We start from the raw sequence: 26,551 nt of genomic DNA on the forward strand, positions 1-26,551 counted from the left end.
TCTGGCATCAGCAGAATGCTAAAAGCTGGTGCAGCCTTCTGCCATCTAGGCACGGGGCTGGCAAGGAAAGGGAACCTCGCACAGAGAAGTCAGTCCCCAAGCATCCTTATCCGTATGGCACTGCACCAGGGCGCCACTGGCTCTGGCCCCCACAGAATTGACCCTTCCCCAGGAACTGACTTATGCTGAGGGATGTTTTGCCTCCTGGACATTTTTACCTATGGCCCAGCGTCTGCTGCTTTTATGCACAAACTGGTCCATCTCTACAGGATCCATTAAATTTGTTTCCTCTCCCACTCCCTGAGGGTCTTACAATTTAGAGTTTCTATTAAATTCTTGGGCTGGAATGACAGCACAGCAGGTAGGGCGTTTGCCTTGCATGTGGCTGACCCGGGTTCAATTCCTCTGTCCCTCTTGGAGAACCCAGCAAGCTACTGAGAGTATCTCACCCATACGGCAGAGCCTGGCAAGCTACATGTGACATATTCAATATGCCAAAAACAGTAACAACAAGTCTCACAATTTGTTGTGAGACATTACTGATGCCCATTCGAGCAAATCGATGAACAACGGGAGGACAGTGCTACAGTGCTATTAAATTCTTGAGCAACTGAGGCGCTGGCATAATAGTATAGCTGGGAGGGCATTTGCCTTGTACACACCCAACCCAGATTGATTTAATCCCTGACACCCCGAAGGGTCCCCCTAGCTCACCATGAATGATCCTTGAGCACAAAATCAGGAGTAAGCCCTGGGCACATCCAGGTGTGGCCAGAAAGAAAAAGAAAAAGAAAACAAACAATAAAACAAGAGAGTTGGTACAACAAGTTAAGACACTTGCCTGACATACAGCTTTGGCTTAAGACTGATGTGAGTCCAGGTACTGTATATAAGCCTCCAAGTACCACCAGGTGTGGTCCCTAAGCATAGATCCAGGTGTACCAAGAAACAAAAGACACAAACACAAAACAAAGTTTTAGAACAATTTCATCAGGACATTCAATACTGAGTGAGCATTTTTTTTTAAAAAGCAAGTTCTTAAATCTTTAGAAAGTGGGGTGCATTAGGGAAAGGCTGGTTTCCTTTTCCCTTACCAGAGTCTTCTGAGGATGCTTCTGGGGTGGGGGGGGGGCAGGATTTTAGAAACTCACAGCAAAGGGGCTGAGGTGAGGGTGAACCAGGGCTGCCGCCCCAGATCTTCCAGATTTTGACATCCAGCTGATGGAACCCCAAAGAGAAACTTTATAAGAGACTGGAGGGGTCCTGCTTGGAAACGGCGACTTCTCATTCCTTGGCACACCTATCTACGTGCAAGGCAGCCTGGGAACTGTGGAGCATCTGTTCACAGAGGTGGGGACGAGGGCACGGGTGGGGTGATCGCGCAGCAGGGAGGGTGCTTGCCTTGCCAGTGGCTGACCCAAGTTTGATTCCGGCATCCCATATGGTCCCCTGAGTCTTCCAGGAGTGATCCCTGAGCACAGAGCCAGGAGTGAGCTCTGAGCACTGCCGGGTATGACCCAAGAGCCAAAAACTATAATATAATAATAATAATAACAACAACAACAATAATAATAAACGATAAAGCCTTAAGACACCATTAAAAAAAGAACATGAAGGTGGTGAGTCACCAGCAGTCCTAAACTCTCCCCCACGACAGTGCCATGGCAGAGACGCTGGCACTCGGCCCTCTGCGCAGAAGAGGCCGATGTTCTCTCTTGAACAGGGCCTACTCGCTCTTTCCTTCCTCATAATCTCTAAATAAAATTGTCCTTTTCAGTGAGGGAAAGTCACAATCTGATAAAGAACATTAAGACTGATTTTCCTTTTCCTGCAAAGAGCAATTAATTCCTCATTCCTGCCCAGGTTCCACATCTCTCCGAGAAACAAGAGTGGTGGGGTAAAGAGTGGGGGGAGGGCATGGGGGGGTAGGGAGCAAGAATCATTCCCCACACCGGGTAGATGGAATGGCACCCAAGTACAGTTTAACACCTGCCGTGTGGAGCTGGTGACATGTCAGGTCTGCGCCAGGCAAGTGCTTCGGTACACTCATCAGTCCTAAACCACCGGCCACTGCCTTGGGGGACCGACCTGGGCAAGAGGAGGCAGGAGACTCCCCTCTGGAGGTGGCGCCCTCCCCGACCCACGCCACATAAAACACCTGTAACGCAAGCAAAGGAAGTGCCTACGGGGCCTCGGATTAGTGAACATTAATATATCCAAAAGCCCTAGTTAGACAAAGTCGGGAGGGTGGAAAGAGGATTCCCATACATGTACAACCAGTAATCAGGGCCTCCAGCCCTAGAGACCATTTCCCTGGTGGTAAAGCTGAGTGTGAGGTTTGCCAGAGATTTATGAGATCTAGCTGTTTGAAGGCCACACCTGGCGGTTGGTCAGGGGTTATTCCTGGCTCTGCACTTAGCAATTACTCTTGGCTTGGGGGACCATATGGGATACCGGGGATTGAACCCGAGTCGGCTGCATGCAAGGCAAGTGCCCTACCCGCTGCGCTCTCGCTCCAGTCCTAGCTTTTTGTTGTTGTTGTTGGCTTTTTTGGGTCATACCCGGCGATGCTCAGGGGTTACTCCTGGCTCTGCACTCAGGAAATACTCCTGGCGATGTTCAGTGAACCATATGGGATGCTGGGGATCGAACCTGGGCCAGCCACGTGCAAGGCCAACGTCCTACCCGCTATGCTATCACTCCAGCCCCGAGCCCAGCTTCTTAACTTGAGGTGGTGAAACTGAATATGAGGGTCATTTTAAAATCAATTTCTTTATGATTTATTATCAGTAAATGTTTGTTTGACATGCCTATTTTAAATGTCTATCTACCTCGGGTCGTGTAAAAATATCACAGGCAGAAGGAGGTGATAAATGGAAACCCTTTAATAAGTCCTGTTCTAGAAGATTGTGACGCTTGGATTCAGGTCTGCCCTGGTTCTTTCTCTGCCGTCGTCTCTGCTATTTGTTTCTTAATAAACCAATTTTAGCTCTGGAATAATGAATTGCTTTAGAGGTCAATACAGTATTTCATAAAGTGACAAAAGCAATTGTGGATAGAGTCCCCAGGGGACACTTTCTATCTTAAAAGTTTCCTAGTCCCAACTTGAAGACTTTTAACATGTTAAAGACGTATAATAAAAATAAGAGGGCACCTAAAGAGAATTTTTTCTTTAAAAAAAGACATTAAGGACATTTAATAAAAATACGAGGGTGCCTGAGAAAACTGAGCATCTGTCAGAATCGTTTTTATGTCAGGAACAAATTGCACTCTTTGCCTCGCCCCTAGGTCTGTAGGGCCCCCCTGAGTGAGTGGGGGCTCTTCTACTGCTGACTGCTTTGTGGGCATGCAGACTAACGCATACATATCCCAACTGTGTTGGAACTCACATTATCCCACGCTGCAGATAACTTGACATAAAAATATGTTGAGTAAGGGACTCTTTTTAATATGTTCCCCCAGATTCCAATGAACACTCCTACGGTCGCCTGGGGTCTGCTGGCTTCAGCCTTGTGGAAGCTCCTGCTTACCCAGCCAACCAGCTGCACTTCCTGTGAGCCACAGCTCAACAAGTAAATGACTAGCTCAACTAGTCACAGACAGAACAGAGCTGAACTGACTCACCTGTGCACAGCTTGGACATGCATGAGCCGGCTTTGGATAGCCAGATTCTGCTCTGAATCGTGACTCACTGGGCGCCTGGGCTTACCTAATGCTGCTCCATTACCTATAAAAGGGGGCTAATAACGCCAGACCGTGGGAATGACACGTGGCCATTGTACAGGAAGCAGCTGCTAAAGATTTGAAGGTCTGGGTGCATGCTTGGAAGAGCCCAGCTTCAACCCAGCCCAAGGCCTGGCATCCCCGAGAGAATCTCGGTGTTTGAGGCACCTGGCAGCAGGCTGCCCATCTCTTTGGAGATGAAGAGACTGTTCAAAAGAAGGGATTGGTGGGGCTGGAGCAATAGCACAGCGGGTAGGGCGTTTGCCTTGCATGTGGCGGACCTGGGTTTGATTCCCAGCATCCCATATGGTCCCCCAAACACCCCAGGAGTGATTCCTGAGTGCAGAGCCAGGAGTAACCCCTGAGCATCGGCTGGGTGTGACCTAAAAAGCAAAAAACAAACAAACAAAACCAAGGGATTGGTTTACGGTTTATATGCAGTTTGAATTTTGACATGAATTTAAAAAATACCTGGATGCAGGGCTGGAGCGATAGCACAGCGGGTAGGGCGTTCGCCTTACAAGCGGCCAACATGGCCGACCCGAGTTCCATTCCTCCGCCCCTCTCGGAGAGCCCGGCAAGCTACCGAGAGTATTCAATATGCCAGACACAGTAACAACAAAGTCTCCAATGGAGACGTTACTGGGCCCGCTCGAGCAAATCGACGATCAACGGGAGGGCCTTTACCTTTTACCTTTTACCTGGATGCAATAGCCCAGCGGGGAGGGTATTGGCCTTGCATGTGGCCAACCCTAGTGCAATCCCTCAGTGTCTCATAGGGTCCCCCAGCATCTGCAGAAGTGATTCCTGAGAGCAATGTCGGGAGTAAGCCCTGAGCACTGATGAGTGTGACCCCAAAACAATATATATGTGTCTATATAGATATACATACACACATATATGTTTGTTTTTTAATTACACATACTCATATATACATATATATTTGTTTTTAAATAATATATACATATATGTCTATGATTAAAAACAGGCCCTCAGTTAGGGGCAGGGTTGTTGACTTCCTGAACCTTTGGGCTCTGAGTCAAAGGACAAGGAACATGCAACAATGTAACACTAATAATCACCCACGTGGATGCGGGCGCTCCCTGCCCCTGGGGGGAGAGGCGTAAACTCCCGGCCCGCCCCGAGCTCCGGCCGTCTCTCCTCCCGGCCTCCCGAGCTCGCCCGGACTCCGCGGCGGGCCGAGCGCGCGGCTCGCGGGCCCCGGCGGCGGGAAGGGCCGGGCCGGGGGCGGGCCCGGAGCCCGGGCTGACCCAGCGGCGCCGCCCGCCGGCCGCCGCCACCGCCATGCTGCAGAAGCAGGAGAAGGTGCTGCTGCTGCGGACCTTCCAGGGCCGGACCCTGCGGCTGGTGCGCGAGCACTACCTGCGGCCCTGCGTGCCTTGCAGCAGTCCGCTGTGCCCGCAGCCCGCCGCCTGCCGCAACGGTCGGCCGGGGTCGGGCGGGGAGGGGCGGGCGGGGGTAGGAGCCTGGGCCGGGGCCGGGGCTGGGGCCGGGGCCGGGCGGGGATCGGGGCCGGGGCCGAGGTCGGGACCGGGCGGGCGCGGGTTGGGACCGGGGCCCGGCGTCGTACGAGCCCGAGTGCGCGGCGGGAGGCGGAGCGCCGAGGCCTGGGCCGGCGCGGGGCGGGCGCGGGGCGCTGGCGGGCGCTGGCCGGGGGCGGGCGCTGGCCGGGGGCGGGGGGCACGGCGCGAGCCACCCCTGCACTCCCTGCGCCCCGCTCATTGCGTCTGGGTCGCTGCTTGAGCCCCGGGCTCTACTCCAGGAAGTGGCGGGGACGTGGGCCCGGGACCCGCAGAGCGCGGGGGGCTGAGCCCTTGGCGGCCCAGCGCGGGCACGGAGCGGGGCGAGCCTTGCCAGCGGGTGTTTGGGGGGACCCGCGGCCCGGTGCAGCCCGGCACACCGCTGCCCCTCGGTGCCCACGAGCGTCTTCGGCCCCGGAAGCGCTGGGCATGTGCACTCGGGAACCCGGGCCTGAGCCAGGAAGACCCCAGGACGGTTGGCCTGGGAGCGTGTCCCCCAGTTAACGGGAAAGATGCAGGGGGTGCCACCGTGCATTAAAGGCTCAGCCCTCGCCCCTGGCACCGCCCTGGATCCACCACCTGGAGTTTTTGTTTAGGCCAAAGTCCAAAGTCAGGGAAGCCACGGTGCTGAATTAACTCCCAACTCCGAACTTTGCCATAAGAAAATCGTTTCGTCTTTTAAAAACTTCACTTAGTGGGGGCCAGAGGGGTTGTTCAGAGGGGAAGCACTAGCCTTACACTCTGACACCCCCCCCCCCCGATTTCTGGGTTTGGTTTTTTTTTGGGGGGGACGGGGGTTACACCCTGCGATGCACAGGGTTACTCCTGGCTCTGCACTCAGGAATTACTCTTGGTGGTGCTCGGTGGACCATACCGGGTGCCCAAGATCGGACCCTGGTGGTTCATGTGCAAGGCAAACGCCCTACCCACTCACTGTACTATTGCTCCAGCCACCCTCACCCGTTCATTTGATGCCCTGCACCCCATATGGTGTCCCCACTCCCCAGCACCACCAGGGGTGATCCCTGAACACAGAGCCAGGAGTAAGGCCTGAGCACTGTTGGGTATGGCCCCCTCACCCCCCAAAAAAAATTAAATTAAAACTTGGCTTTGTAGTTTAGAATAGAAGTTATTTGACCGCCGGGACTCCATGCAAGCGCTGTGTCAGGCTTGGAAACACTGTCTAATTGCCTGCATTCTGAATTCTGAAGCAGATGGCAAACTTCTGTCGAGTGACCTGACTCATTACATGATCCCTGACTGGAAAGTCGTGCAAGATTACCTGGAGATCCTGGAGTTCCCAGAGCTGAAGGGGATCATCTTCATGCACACAGCCTGCCAGGCAGTGCAGCATCAGAGAGGCCGCAGGTACCTGTTTGCGTTGGGTGTTGATCACTTTGACCCAATACACCTTCAGAAAGACCTCCTGTTGGAGAGGGGAGTCGGAAGGGAGAAATTCATCATTTTGTAGAAAAGTTGGAGCTGATTTGGTCTTTTTCTTTTAGTTTGTTTGTTTTTGTTTTGGGGCCACAAGAGGTGATGCTCAGGGCTTAATCCTGTCTCTGCACTCCGGCATCACTCCTGGTGGTGATCAGGGAATCTTACGGGATGCTGGCAGTCACACCTGGATTGGCTAGTGCAAGGCAAGCACCCTACCTTCTGTAATAGGCCCCTAGTTTGGTATTTTCTTGGCTAGTACAACTGCTGTGCCATCATTGCATATTTCTGCTTCGACAGCGGCCCAAAGATCCAACTGTAGATCAATAAACTGGATGTCCCTAGGATGTGGGTATTTAAGATTCTTGGCTGTAGGTTTGCATTTTTAAAGTACCAGAGTTATTGCTTGTTTCTCAGCGATAGCACATATTATTTCATCTTCTAATTTATAGATCTACTACTTCAGAAGCTTTTTTCTGGGTCTGGAGGCGGGGATAGACTCTTACTTTTTCCTTTTAAGCTCCTTTATTGTGGATGCAAATTGTACTTGTAGTGATTTATTCAATGCAGCCAGAAATAACCTGTTTTATTTTTAGATTATTAGTATAACTACCCACCATAATAATTATATTTGCCTAAACAAGCATTTCTGATTAAAATCGGTTGAAAATGCTGGCCTTGTATCTAAACGAAGGGCTTTTAAACAAATACTCTGGAAAATGGTTTTGTTTCATTTAGCATTGGGAAAAGACTGATGATTTAAACTTGAAGACTGTATTGAAATAGCATATTAGAATTATATCCTACCTCTTAAAGCTCCATGTTATTTAAACAGTAGAAACTGTATTTATTCTTTTTTAAATGCTGTGACTTCTTGTTCAGACTTTGGTAGTAAAAATGAAGTGTGTTTATTTGTATATGAAAATGATAAGTTGTTCTTATTACGCGTTCAGTTCAAAAATGCATTAACTAGATTGTACACAGGTTTTCAAATAGAATATTTTTAAAAGGAGCTGGAAGTTGATTTTGCTCAGACACAAAGATATAGATGTTTGTACACATCCAGGTTTAAATGCTGCTCCAGATGTCGTATTTCAATTTCTGCTACTAAAATCAATGTGTTGTTGTCATTCAGGTTACTGAAGTATTGCTGAGCCCTTTCAGCTTCTTTTTTCTAAATTATTTTTAATATAAGGATTGTTTTTAAAAACCAATTCCTCGAACATCCAAAAGCAAAGAATTGGAATTGAAATGTCTTTTTTCCCCTGCACATTTCAAAAGTTGTTAACTTGATGAAAACCTATTGGTTTTCCACTGCTTTCCCATTTCTCTGAATCCACTAAATGCAAAAACAAAAGATGAGAAGAATGAAATAGAATGAAATACGATGATGCATGTATTTCCCATCTGGTGAACACACTGGGAGTGCCTGCTTCCAAGCCTTCTGCAGTACAAAAGGAAGTCTTGGTCCCTCTCTCAAGAAACCTGTGTTCTTGTTGGAGTTACATGCCAGAAGTCAGATGCAGGATAATTTCATGCAGACCACACAAAGAGCAAGAGAAAATATGGGGCACAGAAATTAGGCTAGAAAGTCCTCTAAAGGTCGGGTTGGAGCGGAGTATAGCAGAGAGGATGCTTGCTTGGCTCACATCCAACCTGAGTTCAATCCCCCGCATCGTGTATGGGCCCCCAAGCACCGCCAGGAGTGATTCCCTGAGTGCAGAGCCAGCAGTAAGCCCTGAGCACCTCTAACAAAAGAAAAAAAACAGTTTAGAAATGGAGAGATAATACAAGGGTTAAGGCCCTTGCCTTGCACACAATCTTTCTCAGTACCACAACTGGTCCCCCAGGAGTGATCTGAGCACAGAGCCAGGAGGAAGCTCTGAGCGCCACTGGGTGTGGCCCCCAAACCAAAAATAAATAAATCAGTCTGAAGAAGATAGTTTACTTATTGTCCCCCACTCCCTACCCCCCAAGAATTTGTTTTAAATGTTTAGATAGTGGATGTTTCAATTTTTTTCTGGGATTTTTTTTTTTTTAGCAAAAGACAGTTGACTCTATGGCATGATTGTCCTGTCACGCAGACCAAACTTGTTCTTGGTACCGTGATGCTCTCTGCTTGCTCCTTGCCAGATGCTCATATATCTAATTCCATCTGCCTCACCGATCCTGACTAGCGAAAATATGGCTGTATTGTATGGATGCATTATTAAATTATCACCGGGCACCCACATGCCTACCAAAAAAGTTCAACTGTCAGACTCAGAGTGATTCGCTGTTTCTTCCCCACTTTCTCCATTAATATTCTTCTGCCATTTGTTCATTTGTTTTATCTGGCTTGATAAATCGGTAGCTGACAAATGGAAACACACACTGCAAATCTAAGGGAAATATAGGTGGGTGAAACTTAAAAGAGGGGGAATACTTTGTGACAATTGACAAGGATTGTGACTTTTCTGATTGGGGCGGTGAGCCTCCAGGGCTGTGTGGTGGAACATTCTAGACTTGGAGAGGCCAGCATGGGTTTATGCCCTAATTAGCCTGAAGCCTGGCTCTGAGAATTTTTATATTTGGACCATGGTGGCCACAAAAGGTGTGAGTTCATTCATTTATTCATTTGGAAAATACTGAGCTCCTCTTACGGGCCGAGCACTGATGATGTGAAGGTGAGCTTCGTCTTCAGCCCTGGCTCTGTGCCTCCCTTATCCCTTCCCTGCTAGCTCATTGCTCCATTGTCCGCAATGCCACCTTGCCCACAACAAAAATGTTTTAAATAATTTTATTTTGGTGGCAGTTTCTGGCCTGCCTCTGACTGTCCTCTGGGCTGACTCCTGACTGCACTCAGGGGTCACTCCTAGTAGATTCAGGGGACCATATGAGGTACCGAGGATCAAGCCAGGTCAGCCACATTAAATGCAAGTACCTTACCGCTGTATTATCTCTTTAGGCCTTGATTAATTTTTTTTTTTCAATGATAAGGTGCCTGGACTGGAGAGATAGTGCAAAGATTAAGGCATTTGCCTTTCATACCTTGGACCTGGGTTTGATTTCCCCACACCCCAGATGGTCCCCAAAGAGTGAGTGGGGCCCCACCAGGAGTGAGACCTGAGCACTGCTAGGTGTCACCGAAAAACTGAAGAGAAAAAAGAAAGAACTGTTCCAAATTCAGGTCTTTATGTGATGTAGATCAGGGAACAAAAGCTCTGCAGAATCAGACAAGGAAAAATGTTTCCTGAAGAGAACGTTCTCTCTGAAATATTTACAGCTGTTTATAAAGTCTCTTCTAAAACCTTTCGTTGCTCAAAACCAAGGGCTCCCTCTCAGTCTCTCTCGGTGTTTCTGCAGGAGCAGGGGGTCCAACATTTGATGGTGGTGCTTGCTGAGGGGGCTTGAAGCCAGGCCTGGGAGAAGCAGGCAAGGCAGAAAGGGCCTGTCTGGCTCCCTTCAGCAAACCTCTTCTCAGGGTGGTCTTTGTGGGCTTTTTTGGGGGGCCACACCTGGCAATGCAAAGTGTTACTCCTGGCTCTCCACTCAGGGATCATTCCTGGGATGCTGGGAATCGAACCTCAGGTGACTGCATGCTAAGCAAGCCCCCCCCCAACTGTGCTATCACTCCAGCCCCCGGAGTCAGGCTTTGGGAAGGGATTTCAAAGGTTGCGTGTGGAGCTGAAGGACTGACCCGCTCTTACAGAAGAGGTGGGGTGCAGGGTTCTGTGAGGGAACACTGCCTGCCACAGAAACGAGAGTTCCTTTGTTTACTGACATGTTTTATTTTATTGGTGTTTGAGCCAGACCCAGTGGTGCCTGAGGCCTGCTCCCAGCTCTGTGCTCGGGCTTGCTCCTGACAGGGCTCAGACACCAAGGATGGGCAGTTCTGGGGGCTAAATGTCTCTATTCCTACTTGGAAATGTGCTAAGTTTCTATTGTTTAATGCTTTTTAAGATGGCTTCAAAATCAGAATGACTGTGGTTATAGAGTCAAGGCACTTGCCTTGCTTGTAGCTGGTCCGTGTTCTATCCCCAGTCACTTCTGGGGATCAGCCCTGAGCACAGAGCCGGGGATAGTCTGAGTGCTGCTGGCTGTGGGCTGCCCACCCCAATCAGAATTACTTGGAAAACATAATCAGCGTTTCTTGTTTTCTAATTAAGTGTTGAAACCACATAGATTTTAACAGCATTTATTTCTTTGGTTTTTTTTTTCCTTTCATTCCCTCCCCCTCTCCTTTTTATCTTTTCATGGAATTTATTTAAAGAGGGTTCCTTAGAGCATTCTACCTCTGCATTAATGAAAATGGTTTATTTTTTGAACCCATTGTGGCAGGAAAGAGGTGGGGATAGAAGGGTAGAAATTTTATTACATTAAAACTCATTTTAAAGGCCAGCTTTCTACCTTGGATACTTTATTATTTTAATTGAACATGTGGCTTCACATCTGTTCTGTTGTTGGGCTGGTTTGGTTTTGTGGCTTGGAGCCACACCTGACAGTACTCGGGACTGCCCCAGTTTCAGGACCGGGCTGCAGTGTGGGGAGAGGAGCGACATCCCTGGAGCATGCAGTTCGGGGCTCAGACCTGGGTATCCAAAGCACGTGCCATGCCCACTGAGCTCTCCCCCCAGCCCTACTATCTGTCCCTCTGAAAGTAGGCAGTCGACCTCCTTTAAAACAACAATGAATGGGGCCAGAATGACAGTTCAGCAGGGAGGGCACTTGCCTTGCACGCAGCTGACCTGGATTCGATCCATGGCATCTCATAAAGTCCCCCGTGCCCACCAGGTGCAGGGCCCTGAGTGCAGAGCGAGGAGCAATGCCTGAGCTTTGGCAGGTTTGACCAAGAAAACTTAAAAAAATAAAAACTGCTCCAGGCATGGAAGGGGTCACTCTGGGTTTGTTTGTTTGTTGATTGGTTGATTTCTTTTAAAATTTTGCTGTGCTGGGAATTGAACCCACGGCCTCACGCATGTGAGGCAAATGCTCTGCCGCTGAGCCATAACCCAGGCCCAGTCACTCTGGTGTTAAGGAATCAGTCTCACCCTGAAATGCCTCTTCTTGGATCCGTCGCAGGAGCAGGCAGTGGGTGACGCGGGCTCATTAGATTTATTCCTCTGCTGTCCCACAGGCAGTATAACAAGCTGCGGAGCCTGCTGCGGGATGCACGCCGGGACTGCGTTCTCTTCGCTAATGAGTTCCAGCAATCCTGCTACGTCCCGCGGGAACGAGGAGAGGCCATGGAGAAGTGGCAGACCAGGTAGGTCCGCGCGGCTGCCGCAGACATACCTATCTTTCCTCCGTCTCCCCAGCACTTTGAAAGCCAATCACAGCTGACCACGATGAGTGCTGCAGTACCTACCATGCCAGTATCTGACATCCATCCAACATCCGTTCAACATCCATCTAAAAGAGGTCCAACAGGGACCTAGTTTAGAAATTGTGGGGTTGGAGCCATAGCACAGCGGGTAGGGTGTCTGCCTTGCACGAGGCCGACCCAAGTTTGATTCCCAGCATCCCATATGGTCCCCTGAGCACCACCTGCAGTAATTCCTGAGTGCAAAGCCAGGAGTAACCCCTGTGCATCACCAGGTGTGACCTAAAAAGAAAAAAACAAAATAGAAATTGAATTGAGGCAAGAGCTAGGGACCCAGAGTAAGCATTACCCAGACTCTGGCTAGCAAGACAGGGGCAGTGATTCATTTAGCTCTTTCGTACCAGTATACTGGTATGTTCCTGGTCCCTACTTTATTTTTTTGTTCAAGTTTTTTTTTTTTTTTTTTTGGTGGGAGGTGGTGGTGGTCACACCCGGCTATGCTTCTAGCTCGCACTTAGGAATTAATCCTGGCAGTGTTGGTGGTTGGGGAGGGGGGCGGTATATGGGGTGCTGAACCAGCTTAGCCACTGCAGTGCAAATGCCTCACCCACTGTACTATCCTCTATGCCCAGTTTTCTTTCCTTGTTTTTGTTTTAAGGAGGCTCACACCCAGCCTTCTGGGTCTCCAGGCAGTGCCAGGCCTGGACCGCGCTTGGCATCTGCTCACACTTGAGCCCCCTGGAGTCCTGCTTTATCTCTCCTGCCCCTACCCCAACCCTGCCCCCCCACCCCCCGTGCCAGGGAGAGAACCCACAGCTTCACAGACCAGACGATGTTCTACCGCCGAGCTATCACCAGGCCTCGAGCATTCTGCTTTTACACTAAACCATCTCTGATTCTCTGCTACCCATCACTCTGCTCCCCAGCCAGCCTCTGCTGAGAGTGGCCAGTCAGTCCTGGGGCAGCTCTCTCAGGAACTGACTGTAGCGTCAGAGTTTACATCTGCCCAGAAGTGGCACTTATGCCCTGTCCAAGTGGGCAGCGTGAGACTGGGACAGAGAGACGCAATAAAGGGTGTGACTGTTGTGGGCTAACGAAGGGCCGGTCCTGCCAGGAACCACTGCCCAGGTCAGCTCAGAGGCCACAGGCCAGAATGCTTCCTTACTGCCCGTTTAACTGAAGGTCATTTCCCACCACCTAACCCCACACTGCAGTAGACCTAAGAGGTCCCAGAGCTCAGTTCAGCTGCCTCTGAGATACTCCCGGAGCTGGGAGCCATTGGTCTCTGTAGAAGGTAAAATAGATGGTCCTAACCACACGAAGTTTTTAAGTTGTCTTTTTTTTTTCCCATGTAATTCTTTATAGCCATTAAATATTTAAATTCTCTAAGCAAAGCACTGATACATACTGAGTCCTTAATTATAATCCTTAAATTCCCATGGAGCTTAGTACTAGAGATAGGAAAGCAAATCTTTCTTCACTGCATCCCATGCGGGTGCTCAAAGCTGTCACACGCTCGACTCCTCGGCCTGGCTCGGCACTCCTGAGTGTTGAGACCTGGTGGGGTATTTTTTTTAATTATGAGAACTAAAAGAGCCTTTTCCATAGGTTAGTGGGCCCGGGGGGCCTGGGATCATGGTTTTTGTTTGTTTGTTTGGTGGGTGGGTTGTTTTGAGGCCGGGTCTGACTCAGGGTCTTCCTGGCACTGCCCAGGGGACCATACGGAGCAGGGAATCAAGCTAGTTGCTCCTGCATGCAGAGATTCCTCCAGCCCTTTGACCCATCATTCTGGCCTGGTGTGTAGCATCTTCACTGCTAGATGCATGTCCCTTTGCACACTGTACTGGAGATAGAAGCCAGTCGCAAACACACATCTCCAGGCCCGCCCGACTGATCTCTGATTCACATTCTTTTGTTTGGAGGTTTTCTATTTGTTTGTTTGTTTTGGGGGTTTTGGGCCACACCCAGCAGCAGTGCTCAGGGATCACTCTTGGCAGTGCTCAAGGATCAACTGAGAAAACCCAGCCTATTATTGCTTGCAAAGCAAATGCCCTCTCTACTGTACTATCTCTCTGCCGCCACCCCCATGCCCATTCAGATTCGTTTCAGGAAGATTTTCTTTTCTTTTTCTTTTTGGTGGGCTGGAGCGATAGCACAGCTGGTAGGGCGTTGGCCTTGCAAGCGGCCAACGTGGCCGACCCGAGTTCGATTCCTCCGGCCCGGCAAGCTGCTGAGAGTATCTCGCCCACACAGTAAAGCCTGGCAAGCTACCCGTGATGTATTTGATATGCCAAACACAGTAGCAGTTGTCACAATGGAGACATTACTGGGCCCGCTTGAGCAAATCGATGAACAACAGGAGGACAGTGACAGTGACAGTTTCTTTTTGGTTGGAGGGATGGGTGGTTTAAGCCATACCCAGTGGTGCTCAGGGCTTACTCCCGGCTCTGTGCTCAGGAATCACTCCCGGTGGTACTTGGGGTGCCCGGGGGTCAAACCCGATTGGCTGCATGCAAGGGCTTCCTGCTGGGCCTGTTGTCTCAGGCAGATGCTCAGGTATCTATAAATACTCCCTAGCCAGACCTTATTAAATTATGATCTTCAGCCACTCGTGGCCTAGTTTTCCTGTTAGCCAGACACTTGGCTGCTCATCTTCAAGCCTGCTGACACTCTTTCTCACCGCCTGTGGAGCACTGTGGAGTGGCCCTCCAGTCACTCAGTGTGACAAGATGTACAATTTCCCAGTTTCAAGACCATGCAGAAGGGCTGAAGCGATAGCACAGCAGGTAGGGTGTTTGCCTTGCACATGGCTGACCCAGGTTCGATTCCCAGCATCCCATATGATCCCCTGAGCACCACCAGGAGTAATTCCTGAGTGCAGAGCCAGCAGTAACCCCCGGTGTGCCTCGCCAGGTGTGACCCAAAAAGCAAAAAAAAAAAAAAAAAAAAATGCAGAGGAACAAGAGTGGTCGGACATTTCAGATGTTTGCTGACCAAACCTTATAAGCCTGTGGAGGCCGGAGCTATAGTACAGCAGGAAGGGTTCGATCCCCAGCATCCCATATGGTCCCCTGAGTGATTCCTGAGTGCAAAGCCAGGAGTGAGCCCTGATCATTGCCAAGCGTGGTCCCCAAAACCAAACAAAAATATCAACGTTACCAGCCTAGAGCAGGGATTCTTAAACATCTGTCCACTTGCAGCATCTTTTCATCTGAGATATTTTTGGCTGTTTTTTTCATTGTTGCTTTTGCCTGGGAGGGGCACACCTGGTGGCTATACCCAGTGAAGTGCTGGGGACCAGGAGTTCACTCTTGGTCGTGCTTGGGGAAACCCGTACTTCCTGCATGTACAACAGCCCCCTTAAATCATTGCCCAAGAAATTTTCACAAGACTCTGGTTGTGAAGAAATGTAAAATACATACACAAATTAAACACATGTTGGAAGAAATTATAAATTTATTATAAAACAAAATTTTTAAAAAAATTATCCAAGCAGGGACCAGAAAGGTAGTATGGGATAAGGTGCTTGTCTTGCCCACTGCTGACCCCAGTTTAATCACCAGCACCTCATCTGTTCCCTGAGTGCCACCAGGGGCCACACATCAGCACAGAGCCAAGCTCAGCCCCTGAGCACTAGGACGTGTGGCCCCCAAACAAAAATAAACCTCCAAAAGTTAGGCAACCTTTTATGTGGTCACGACTCACAATATAAGAAGATTTGAGAGCAGCTCACCCAGGGTACATTTGTAGTGAGTGTTTGGTGAGCGCTGCAGAGTCCATGCCAGCGGTTAGCAGGGGCAGAGCTGGGTGCAGGTCTCAGGAACTGTGTGTGTGTGTGTGTGTGTGTGTGTGCGCGCGCGCGTGTGTGTGTGTGTACGCACAGGTGTGTGCGTGCATGTGTGTGTCTATATGTGTGTGTATATGTGCGTGCATGTGTGTGCATATGTTCACATATGTGCATGTCTGTGTGTGACTGTGTGAAAGCACCTTCCCAGAGGGGCTCACACAGCCTTGCTTCCCCTAGGAGTATCTACCACGCGGCCGTCTGGTACTATCACCACTGCCAGGACCGGATGCCGATTGTTATGGTGACGGAGGATGAAGAGGCGATTCAGCAGTACGGGAGTGAAACCGAGGGGCTGTTTGTGATTTCCTTCAAGGTATTTCCAGCAGTAATACACACGTGTGTGTGTGTGTGTGTGTGTGTGTGTGTATGTGTGCGCATGTGTGTGTCTCTTCATTTCCTAAGTGGCCCCCCGAAAGATTCCTTTGTGTTCCAGAAAAAAAAACAGTGAAGGAAACTTCAGTGTCATAGCTCTGTCCTTCCCGACTCATTAATCCATTAATTTTCCTTCCAGACAGTTTGACAGTAGCCACGTGGATAGACTCCTGTGACTGTCAGAATCAGCAGCCAGGACTGTGCCAGTGAGCGTAGATACATGTAGATGCTGCCGTGGGCAGACCCAGGCCCCGCCCAGCTGATACTGGCTGTAGGTGCATGTTGCCACAGAGCAGGATGATGCCTAAGGACCATATGAGGAATCTCATGCCTGTATTCTATTGTTCTGACCTAATTAAACGATGGTTTTACGTGGTTCCCTTCCCCGCAATAATCATCACCATTTTTTGGTCATCAAGCACTGTTTCAAGTACATGATTTCATTTAATTCTTTGTTTTTTTTTTAATTAAACACACACACTGTATCACTGTCAACCTGTTGTTCATCAATTTACTCAAGCGGGAGCCAGTAACTTCTCCATTTGTCCCAGCCCTGAGATTTTAGCAGCCTCTCCTTACTTGTCTTTCCTGACGCTGCCATATTAGAGGCTCTTTCAGGGTTGGGGGAATGAGAAATGAGACCTGTTATTATTACTGTTTTTGGCATATCGAATACTCCATGTGGAGCCTGCGAAGACTCTCTACATAAATCCATATGCTTCTGGTGGGGCAAGCCCCTCACCCCACTGCACTTTCTAACCCCTTTATTTCATTTCTGCAGCAACCCTAAGTGGTGAGGACACTGAAACACAGGGAAAGCAAAGCAAACCTCCCAAGGTCGCATTGGCAGAAAGTAGGAGGTTGGTTGGAGCTCGGACCCGGTTGGTGTGACAGCAAAGCTCCTAACCACCAGGCCACACTGCCTCTTTTTCTTTCTTTACTGCGCACAGTCCAGTGTGGCCCACAGTCCAGGCTCTGTGCTCCGGGGTTGCTCCCAATGGTACTCAGGGAACCCTGCGGTGCTGGGGGTGGGAACAGGGTCTCACCACGTGAAGCTGCACTCAGCTCATCGAGCTGCCTCTGCTCTGCCACGGGTGTGTGAGTGCACCTGAAGCAAGGTCCCATCCATCCTGTTTCCCCTCCGTTCCCCATTCCGCCCTTACACTCACAGAGGTACAGGGAGTTTGCAGGTAGAGCGAGGGGAACTACCACATTATTTCTGCTCCGGCTCTCACATCAGTGTGGGGTGCACATCACGGCATTACCGGTGACTGTTTTGTGGACCCTCTGAGTGACACGGTTCTCCTTTCTCCGCGGCTCCTTTTTTGGAAAGTCGAATGCCTGCCCGTCACTCTGAGTGCCGATCCCTTGTCTCCTGTCTTGGCCCCCGGCTGGTAGCGTTTTCTGATTCAGAAGCAAGAATGAGCCCTCCATTAGCCCTGTCACTCCACGGAAAAGTCTGGTTGGATTTTGAATTGTAGATTCTAGAAAGGTTCCCAGGTGCTTGTATTGCTAAAGATTGGCCAATAGAATTTTCTGGGCCCTGCTATAAAAAAGTGCTCAGGCCTGCCAGAGCATTCCAGGGCCCTGGATATTAATGGCGGTGTCACTTGTTTTTTCTGTTGCAATACATCATGTCTCGTTCCTCCAGAAGACAGTTGACTAAAATTACATTTTTCTGCTTTTTGAGAAAATTACTTTTCTTTGTCGCCCAGCAGTGTAGCACCGCTGTGTTTTGTCTAGCGTTTTCTCAGGCAGACCCTGTGACGGGGCCTTCATAAAGGTGAACACTAACAGTGAAAACGAGGGAGTGTGAGGTTCGGAGGAGAAGAAAGGGCAAGGTTTCCCGGGAGAGCCAGGGTAAAGGGGGGAACGCACAAGACCAGAAAGCTCTTGAATCTTGGGGCCAGAGTGACAGGCACAGCGGGGAAGGTACTTGATTTGCATGCAGCTGACCAGGGTTCAATCCCCAGGATCCCAAAGGGTCCCCTGAGCACCACCAAGAGTAATACCTGAGTGCAGAGTCAGGAATTAGCCCTGAGCATCTCTTTGGCCCCAAAACCAAAAACCATAAATAAATAGATTGCAAATTTTTCCTTTTTTTTTTCTTTATAATGTAGGAGTACTGCTATTTATTCAGCCATTGATTAAGCTGATAAAAACGGGCACGAACTCCACATTCTGTAGTACTGTTGTCCCGTTGTTCATCGATTTGCTCAAGTGGGCACCAAGTAATGTCTCCATTGTGAGACTTGTTGTTACTGTTTTTGGCATATTGAATACGTCATGGGGAGCTTGCCAGGCTCTGCCATGAGGGTGGGATACTCTTGGTAGCTTGCCGGGCTCTCCGAGAGGGACAGAGAAATTGAACACAGGTCGGCCGCGTGCAAGGCAAACGTTCTACCCACTGTGTTATCGCTCCAGTCCATCGAAAACTCCACATTACTTATTTTTTTCCTTCAGAATGTTCATTTTATTTTATTTTATCCCTGTGAGATACAGTTATAAAGCTTTCTTGTTTGAGTTTCAGTCATACAATGATCGATCACCCAACCCTACACCAGTCACATCTCCCACCACCAAAGTCCCCAGTATCCCTCCTTCATCCCACCCCTCCCCTTTCCTCTCCCCCAAACTCTCTTTTGTATTGCCTGTTATGAATAGCATAAGATGTCACAGCCACGCTCTCCTGGAATTCTAAAATTTTAGATAATTAGGGTCTAGAGAAATCTCTGCAGCAAGCTGCTCAGTTAGGAGATTCCTCTGTGTGTCTCTGAATCATGGCCGTTAAGGAGTTTAAGTAGCAGCCAGAGGCAGTTTGTGGGTGTGACATCCAGGGTCCCACGGGGATGGGGGGATGAGAAGGGACAGGCCCATCCCCTATCTCTTGGGGCCTGGAGTTTGTCATCTCTGAACCCTCATACCTGCACTTCTCACTGGATTCTGATAGTTGGTGACCGCCAGGGTTCTTAGGAGGCAGGTGAAGGGACGACCCCTGCCCTTGTCTGAGGCACCTGGTGAAGTCGGCCTGGATTAAAGTCCAGAGGCATCTCTGCAGTGAGCTGCTCGGTTTGGAGAGTCTTTTGTGTGTCTCTGGATCATAGCCCTTATTTCCATCTTTTCCAGAGAAATAAACCATTGGCTTATGTGCCGTCGCCGGCCCTAACTTCGGCTTTTGATCTCTTTCAGCATTTATGGGTCTCTGAAATAGGGCCAATAAATGAGCATGTATTGCTGAGCCAGAGGTGGTTTGTGGGCGTGGCTCCCACATACCTAACTTTTGGCTGTTTAATTTCTTGGTAAACTTGGACCCAAGTTGTTGGGATCCAGCCAAAGGCACAGCAGCAATTTTGGGGTGTCAGGAGGCCTGGAGGCACCATCCGGCTGCTGATGCACTCACCCCACAGGTACAGGTTGGCCTGCTGGCAGCACATACCCCTGGGAAATGTTTCTAGGTGAAGAGAGGGAAGGGACCCAGCTGTATGGGGGTGGCAGGGGTGGGTGGAAGGAACGGTGGGGTGCCCAAGGGCTGCTCTGGGGCCTGTGGGGAGCCAGGGCAGCCTGCTCACACCAGGGTACGGAGCTTTTTGTACGACACCCGCACAGAAGCATCTTCTGACCAGGTTTGCCTTGGGCCTTTCTCGACTGCAGAATTACCTGGACAATTTCTGGCCCGATTTGAAGGCTGCGCATGAGCTCTGTGAGTCCATTCTTCAGTCCCGGCGGGAGCGGGAGCACGAGGGGCAGGAGAGCCACGGCAAGGAGTACCCCGAGCACCTGCCCGCCGAGGTCTTGGAGGCCGGCATCAAGTCCGGACGCTACATCCAGGTGAGGCATTGGACCAGTCAGCATGTTCTCTTGTTTCAAGTGGGCTGTGGGGGTCTCCGGCGAGGGGCATCCCGTACTTCCTGTAGACACTGTGGTCCCGCCCGTACTGCCCCATTGTTAATTGGGTTCCACGGAACATCATGTTGGTAACCTCGTAAACACCTCCTCATACTAAGAGAGGAAACAGATGTGTTGGGGCCAGAACCATAGTACAATGGGTAGGGCATTTGCCTTGCACACAGATGAACCAGATTTGATCCCCGGCATCCCATAGGGTCCCCCAAGCCCCACCAGGAGTTAGCCCTGAGCAACACTGGGTGTGGCAAAAAAAACAACAAAAAGTAAGATTATGTTTTGGTTGTTTCAGGGGTTGGGACCAAATCCAGTGGTGCTGGGGTTGACACCTGGCAGGGCAGGTCAGGCTCAAAGGGGCGGGCACACTTTAGTCACCTCATTTCTGTGGGGTCTGCCCACGCCTCTCCAGGTGACAGCCCCCAAAATCCAGATTCCAGCCGTTGTTGGCCTCTGGGAAGCGCCATCAGTGGTCTCGCAGCCATCAGCCTGTCTGTGCGGAGATTTGTGTATCCACCACTCAGGCCAAGGAACTGTCTCACAGGGTGGAGTTAGGGGATACAGACAGACCCCGGGGGCTTTTCACTATGTGAGCAGCCAAGGCTTCTGACTTGTAGTCAAAGTCAAGTTAATGGCATTCCTGGGAGGGTATTTTGAAGATTTCTTTTTCTTTTTAGATCATACCCAGTGATGCACAGGGGTTACTTCTGGCTCTGCACTCAGGAATACTCCTGGCAGTGCTCAGGGGACCAAATGAGATGCTGGGAGTCGAACCCAGGTCAGCCACATGTAAGGCAAATGCCTGCCTGCTGTACTATCGCTCCAGCCCCTATTTTGAAGATTTTTGAGTTTATTTTTGTTGTGGGGGCCATACACCACAGTGCTCAGGGGTCACTCTACTTGAGGTTGTTATTGAGGGGTTCGTAGGGGAACCTGTGGTACCGAGGATCAAATCTGGACCTTCTGTACACAGAATCCAGTGAGGCTTCTCTCCAGCCCTGCATTTTGAATTTTTTTTTTAATTACTGGGGCCAGAGCTATACCACAGATGGTAGGGTGTCTGCCTGGCATGCAGCCCACCTGGGTTCAATCCCTAACATCCTACATGGTCCCCTGAGCACTGCCAGGAGTGATTCCTGAGCATAGGGCCAGGAAAAAACGCTGATTATTGCTGGGTATGACCCAAGAACAAAACCAAAAAAATTTTTAAAAAAATAAAGACCATTCACTATTAAGTTAAGATAGATCCCCGCACTTTCAATACTTGGTATGGCCAAAGGTAGTTCAGAGAGAATGTTCTGGAGAATAGAAACCTAGGTGATAGCTATTGTCCCTGCAGGGGTCAGAGAGCCAGGGATGCAGTTCAGCCACAGCTTGCTTACATTTGTGAGACCAGGGTTCGATCCCCAGCACAGAGAGTGAAAGGGAGAAACCAATAAACTCTTATGAAAATATATTTTCATGTTTTTTTTTTTCAATCATGGCGGGGCACACCCAGTAATGCTCAGGGGTTACTCCTGGCTCTGCACTGAGGAATTACTCCTGCAGTGCTCAGGGAACCACATGGGATGCCAGGGATCAAACCCTGAGTCAGCCATATGCAGGGCAAACACCCTACCCATGGTACTATCGCTCCAGCCCCCAATTTTCATGTTTTATAAAAACGTGTCCTGGAGGTAAACCTGGAAGAAAACTATTTACCTTGCTTTTTATTATGTTCTCAGGGAATTTTGAATGTCAACAAGCATAGAGCACAAATAGAAGCTTTTGTTCGACTTCAAGGAGCCAGCAGTAAAGATTCAGGTGCAGTATGGACATTACATTCATTTTCATGATTTTTTAAAACTTTGATGTTGCAGTCAAGAAAGCCTAGTTTGGGGGCTGGAGAGATTGTCCAGAGATTAAGGTGCTGGCCTTGGATATGGCCAACTTTGTTTAGGTGACTAGCCCCGCATGTGGTCTACCGAGCCCCACCAGGAGTGATCCCTGAGCACAGCACCAGGAGTAAGCCCTGAGCACTGCCAGGTGTGCCCCTCCCCGCACCCCCAAGACTGAAGCTAGCTAATATTTTATTGAGTGTTTAGCCCCTAATGTGACTGTCCTTGTCTTCCACACGTGTGGGGATATCCAAGGTTACATGGTAGGAAACATACACAGCAGCCCAGGTGCAAGCCAGCACCACACTCCCCCAAAGCACAGCTGCCAGCAGCAGGGCAGAGAGTGATTCCTAAGACGTTGTTCCACGGTGTCTTCATGCGCCTCACTTGGGTCATCTCCAAAGCAGTGAAAATGAAAGAACAGGGGCCAGAGCGGTCAGACCACAGGGAGGGCATCTGCCGTACCCCCGGCCGACCCAGGCTCAATCGTCAGCATCCCACATATTCCCTTGAGCACCGCCAGGGCTGATTCCTGAGTGCAGAGCCAGGAGTAATCCCTGAGCACTTGCTGGGTGTGGCCCAAAAAAACAGAACTAAATAAATAAAGTGAAACACGGAGAAATCATTTTATAATAATTCTTAGCTCTGCAGTGACAGGGTGGGGTATAAACCCTGGGCTTGGGTTGCATGTCTGGGTAAAGCTGTCCAAAGATGGGATGACGGTCACTGCTGGCGTCTCAGCCAGCGGTGAGGGCAGCCCTATGTGCGCATCATCAGGGTGACGGGGTGGTGCATCCCCGCAGCTGCTTATCTTGCTGGGGGCTATTCAGGGGTGGCATCCCATTGGCTCTTCCCCAAACACAGGTTTGGTCAGCGACATCCTGATCCACGGCATGAAAGCAAGGAATCGCTCCATCCACGGAGACGTGGTGGCTGTGGAGCTGCTTCCTCAGAGTGAGTGGAAGGGAAGGACGGCGGCCCTGTGCGAGAACGACGGCGAGGACAAGGCCTCGGGCGAGGTGCCCAGTGAGCCCATGCCCACAGGTGAGGGGGCTGTGCCCAAGATGAGGGGGAGCCACGTCCTGAGGTGAGGAGGCCGTGTCCTCAGGTGAGGGGGCCGTGTTTGATCCCGTGTTAAATATCGGTGCCTGTCAAACTTATTGGGCAGGCAGATGTTTAAGCCTCTGTACTCATGGCTGTGCTGGGGGCAAGTGGGGGCACTGCTTTCCTGCCCTGTGAGGGGGCTGTTCACCCATGAAGCCTCGTTGTCTTTGCTCTTTCCCCGAAGGCAGAGTGGTGGGCATCCTGCAGAAGAACTGGCGGGATTATGTGGTGACCTTCCCATCCAGAGAAGAGGTCCAGTCCCAGGGCAAAAACGCTCAGAAAATCCTCGTCACACCTTGGGATTACAGAATTCCCAAAATTCGAATCAGCACCCAGCAAGCAGGAACGCTCCAGGTAGCTGCCGTGCCGCCCGCCCTCTGGTCTTTGCCAGCTCATGAGCAGGACCAGGGGACATGAGTGATTCGGTTGCTTACGAAGGGATGAATCACGGATGCATCTGGCATTTGAGATTCAGGGTTGGTCTGTTTGTTTTCCAAATCTGAATATATTGAGCCATCTATTAAGTAGTCCTTGGTTAATAAATGAAGGCCCGAGAGGAGCTGTCCTCAAAAGAGCTGTGCAGGACAGCGATGGAGAACATACATTACCCGGCTGTCCAGCCCGGAACTTTCCAGAGAGACACTCTGCCAACACTAACGAGCTTTTCCCAGGGAGAGTGCAGTAGAAATACGATCGGCCCGCCCTGGGCAGATGATGTAGTGCCGCTTCACGGATCGATTACCGGGAGGGAGTAAGTGCGGGAGACGTCGTCAGCGAGGAAGTCCAGAGTAACCTTTCTGTTCCCTTAATTGGACTTGCCTAGTATTTTGCGGAATGAGAACTGGCTACACAGTGTCCACAGCCACAACCTGGCCATCCTGCGTTGAGGCCAGAGGCAGGCTCGCTGTGGACACTGCAGCCCTTGCTCTCCCTTTCCACAGCCGGGATGCTGGAGACGGCGAGGTGCGTGCAGGTCACTCCGACCCCCACCCCCCCAGGTGTCTTCAGAGACTTAGGGGGAGTATCTCCCACACGCATGAAATGAATTTTATTTGGAAATTTGATTTGAGTGATGTGACATTGGATTTTTTCCCTTCTGTCACCCATGTTTAACTAGAATGCATTGTAGAGCTGGGGGTACCACTCGGTGAGGGAGGCCCTGGGCTCAGTTCCCAGCACCGGAAAATGATAAATAGGAAACAGAGAGATAGCCCAGCAGGGATGCCTCTTGTCATGTGTGTGGTTTAATCCTTAGCACCCCATAGGGTCTCCCCAGGAGTGATCCCTGATCACAGAGCCAGGAGGGAGTATTGCCAGGTGTGGTACAAGAATTTAAAAAAAAAAAAAAGGCTTGGGAAGGTGCCTATCAACACGGCAGACTGGTGGTGTGTGTGTGTGTGTGTGTGTGTGTGTGTGTGTGTGTGTGTGTGTGTCAGGAAGGGGGGATTGGGGAGATGCGGGAAGGGAGTTGGGATATGGGAGGGAGCCTGGGAACACTGGTGGAGGGAAGTTTACACTGGTGGTGGGCTCAGTGCTGCAATGTTATATGTCTAAAACCCAACTATGAATAACATTGTAAATCGGTCACGGTCACGGTCCTTTCGCGTTGTTCATCGATTTGCTCGAGCGGGCCCAGTAACGTCTCCATCATGAGACTTGTTGTTACAGTGTTTGGCATATTGAATATGTCACAGGTAGTTTGCCAGGCTCTGCCATGCGGGCGAGATACTCTCTGTAGCTTGCCAGGCTCTCTGAGAGGGGTGGAGGAATCGAACTCGGGTCGGCCATGTTGGCCGCTTGTAAGGCAAACGCCCTACCGCTGTGCTATCGCTCCAGCCCATCGTAAATCACTGTGCTTTAATTTTAAAAAATGGAAAAAAAGAAGTTTAAAAAAAAACATTTCAAATTTCAGAAATAAACATCAAATGTGACGTTACCGCAAGGTAACATCCCATTTTTTTTTAATTTTTATTAGTGAAACATCATGAGGTACAGTTATAGACTTAAACAAATTTTTGTGCATGGGTTTCAGTTATACAATGATCAAGTACCCATCCCTCCACCAGTGAACATCCCATTTTTAAAGAAATATTTTTAAAAATAAATAATTTAAGTCTGTGGAAATTTCCCCCAAATAAGAAAGGAAATAAAAGATAATAATAATAATACTAACAGTGCATAACAGGGGCCGGAGTGATAGCACAGCAGGGAGGGCATTTGCCTTGCATGTGGCCAACCTGGGTTCAATTCCCAGCATCCCATATGGTCCCCTGAGCACCACCAGGAGTAATTCCTGAGTGCATGAGCCAGGAGTAACCCCTGTGCATCACCAGGTGTGACCCAAAAAGAAAAAAAAAAGCTAACAGAGCATAACCATTTTCTTTCTTTAATGGGCTTCATTGTCCACCTATTTGCTATTTGGTAGAGAAATGGGCCGCCTCCCTTCGAAGTGTCAGCCAGGAATTTCCTTCCCGCCCGGCCACTTTGGCCATGCAAGCAGCTTCACAGGCCAGCTGCCGTTCCTCCCCACCATTGTCCCAGTGCTGACATATCCCTTTCTCCCGCTCTGCAGGACTTCAGGGTGGTCGTGCGCATCGATTCCTGGGAGGCCACATCCCTGCACCCTAACGGACATTTTGTGCGCGTGTTAGGAAGGATCGGTGACCTGGAAGGGGAAATCGCCACCATCCTGGTGGAAAACACCATCTCCGTGGTTCCGTTTTCAGAAGCTCAGGTCAGACGCCGCGAGTCATCAGGGTGGGTAGGGGTAGGGGACAACATTTGTATGTTTTCTGGGGATTTTTGTGGGAGCAGAAGGGGTCACACCCCGGCATGGCTCAGGGCTTACTCCTGGCTCTACTCTCAGGAATTACTCCAGGTGGGGTGCAGAGACTGAACTGGTCCATGTGCAAGGCTTGGCCTCCCTGCTGTCTTATTACTCTGGCCCTAGTACATTTTCTTTTTGTTGTTTTCTGCCAGCCACATTGGGAGGCCAGAGATATAGGACAAATCTTTCTGTTTATCTGGTATTCGGGTCCCCTGAGATGGCAGCAATAGGTGCAGAGTCCGTTTTGACCGACTGGCAGCTGAAAGGGCCACATTTCCAGTTGCACCTAAGAAATGGCTCTGTGGAGTCGAGACCATCCAGCCCCAGCAGTAGCACTGCCCCTGGGTACAGGTCTGTCGGTCATTCACCCAGCAGCCTGCAGCCCTGACAGTGGGCCAAACAGTCACGCTCACACCGAAGCAGTTTTTGTAACCTTTACAGAAAACAAATGCCCACAAACACGAGCCGTTGGCAATTTTCCCTTATTTTTATGGTCTTTTAAAATCCTCATCCATCTATTATTTTAATAGCTGTATTCATGGTGTGCACATGCTATTTTCTGTTCTGCTTCTTTCATTTAAAATGACGCCTGTATATTGACATCGCCTACTTATTTTTAAT

The 26,551-nt window shown here is 50.0% G+C and overlaps 1 protein-coding gene across 1 annotated transcript in view; it reads left to right on the top strand.

The window, feature by feature from the left end:
* The first annotated feature begins 5,007 nt into the window (after positions 1-5,007).
* Positions 5,008-26,551, top strand: part of DIS3L (DIS3 like exosome 3'-5' exoribonuclease) — a 34,429-nt gene continuing 12,885 nt past the window's right edge. Inside the window, exons 1-9 of the mRNA XM_056126921.1 lie at positions 5,008-5,167; positions 6,479-6,632; positions 11,818-11,946; positions 16,028-16,163; positions 19,874-20,050; positions 21,847-21,925; positions 22,864-23,043; positions 23,288-23,457; positions 25,676-25,837. Coding sequence (XP_055982896.1) covers positions 5,029-5,167; positions 6,479-6,632; positions 11,818-11,946; positions 16,028-16,163; positions 19,874-20,050; positions 21,847-21,925; positions 22,864-23,043; positions 23,288-23,457; positions 25,676-25,837 — 1,326 coding nt within the window. The 5' untranslated portion in view covers positions 5,008-5,028. The remainder of the gene's footprint in view (positions 5,168-6,478; positions 6,633-11,817; positions 11,947-16,027; positions 16,164-19,873; positions 20,051-21,846; positions 21,926-22,863; positions 23,044-23,287; positions 23,458-25,675; positions 25,838-26,551) is intronic.

This window comes from Sorex fumeus, unplaced genomic scaffold (genome assembly GCF_029834395.1).
Source record: "Sorex fumeus unplaced genomic scaffold, SorFum_2.1 ptg000063l, whole genome shotgun sequence".
Lineage (NCBI taxonomy): Eukaryota > Metazoa > Chordata > Mammalia > Eulipotyphla > Soricidae > Sorex > Sorex fumeus.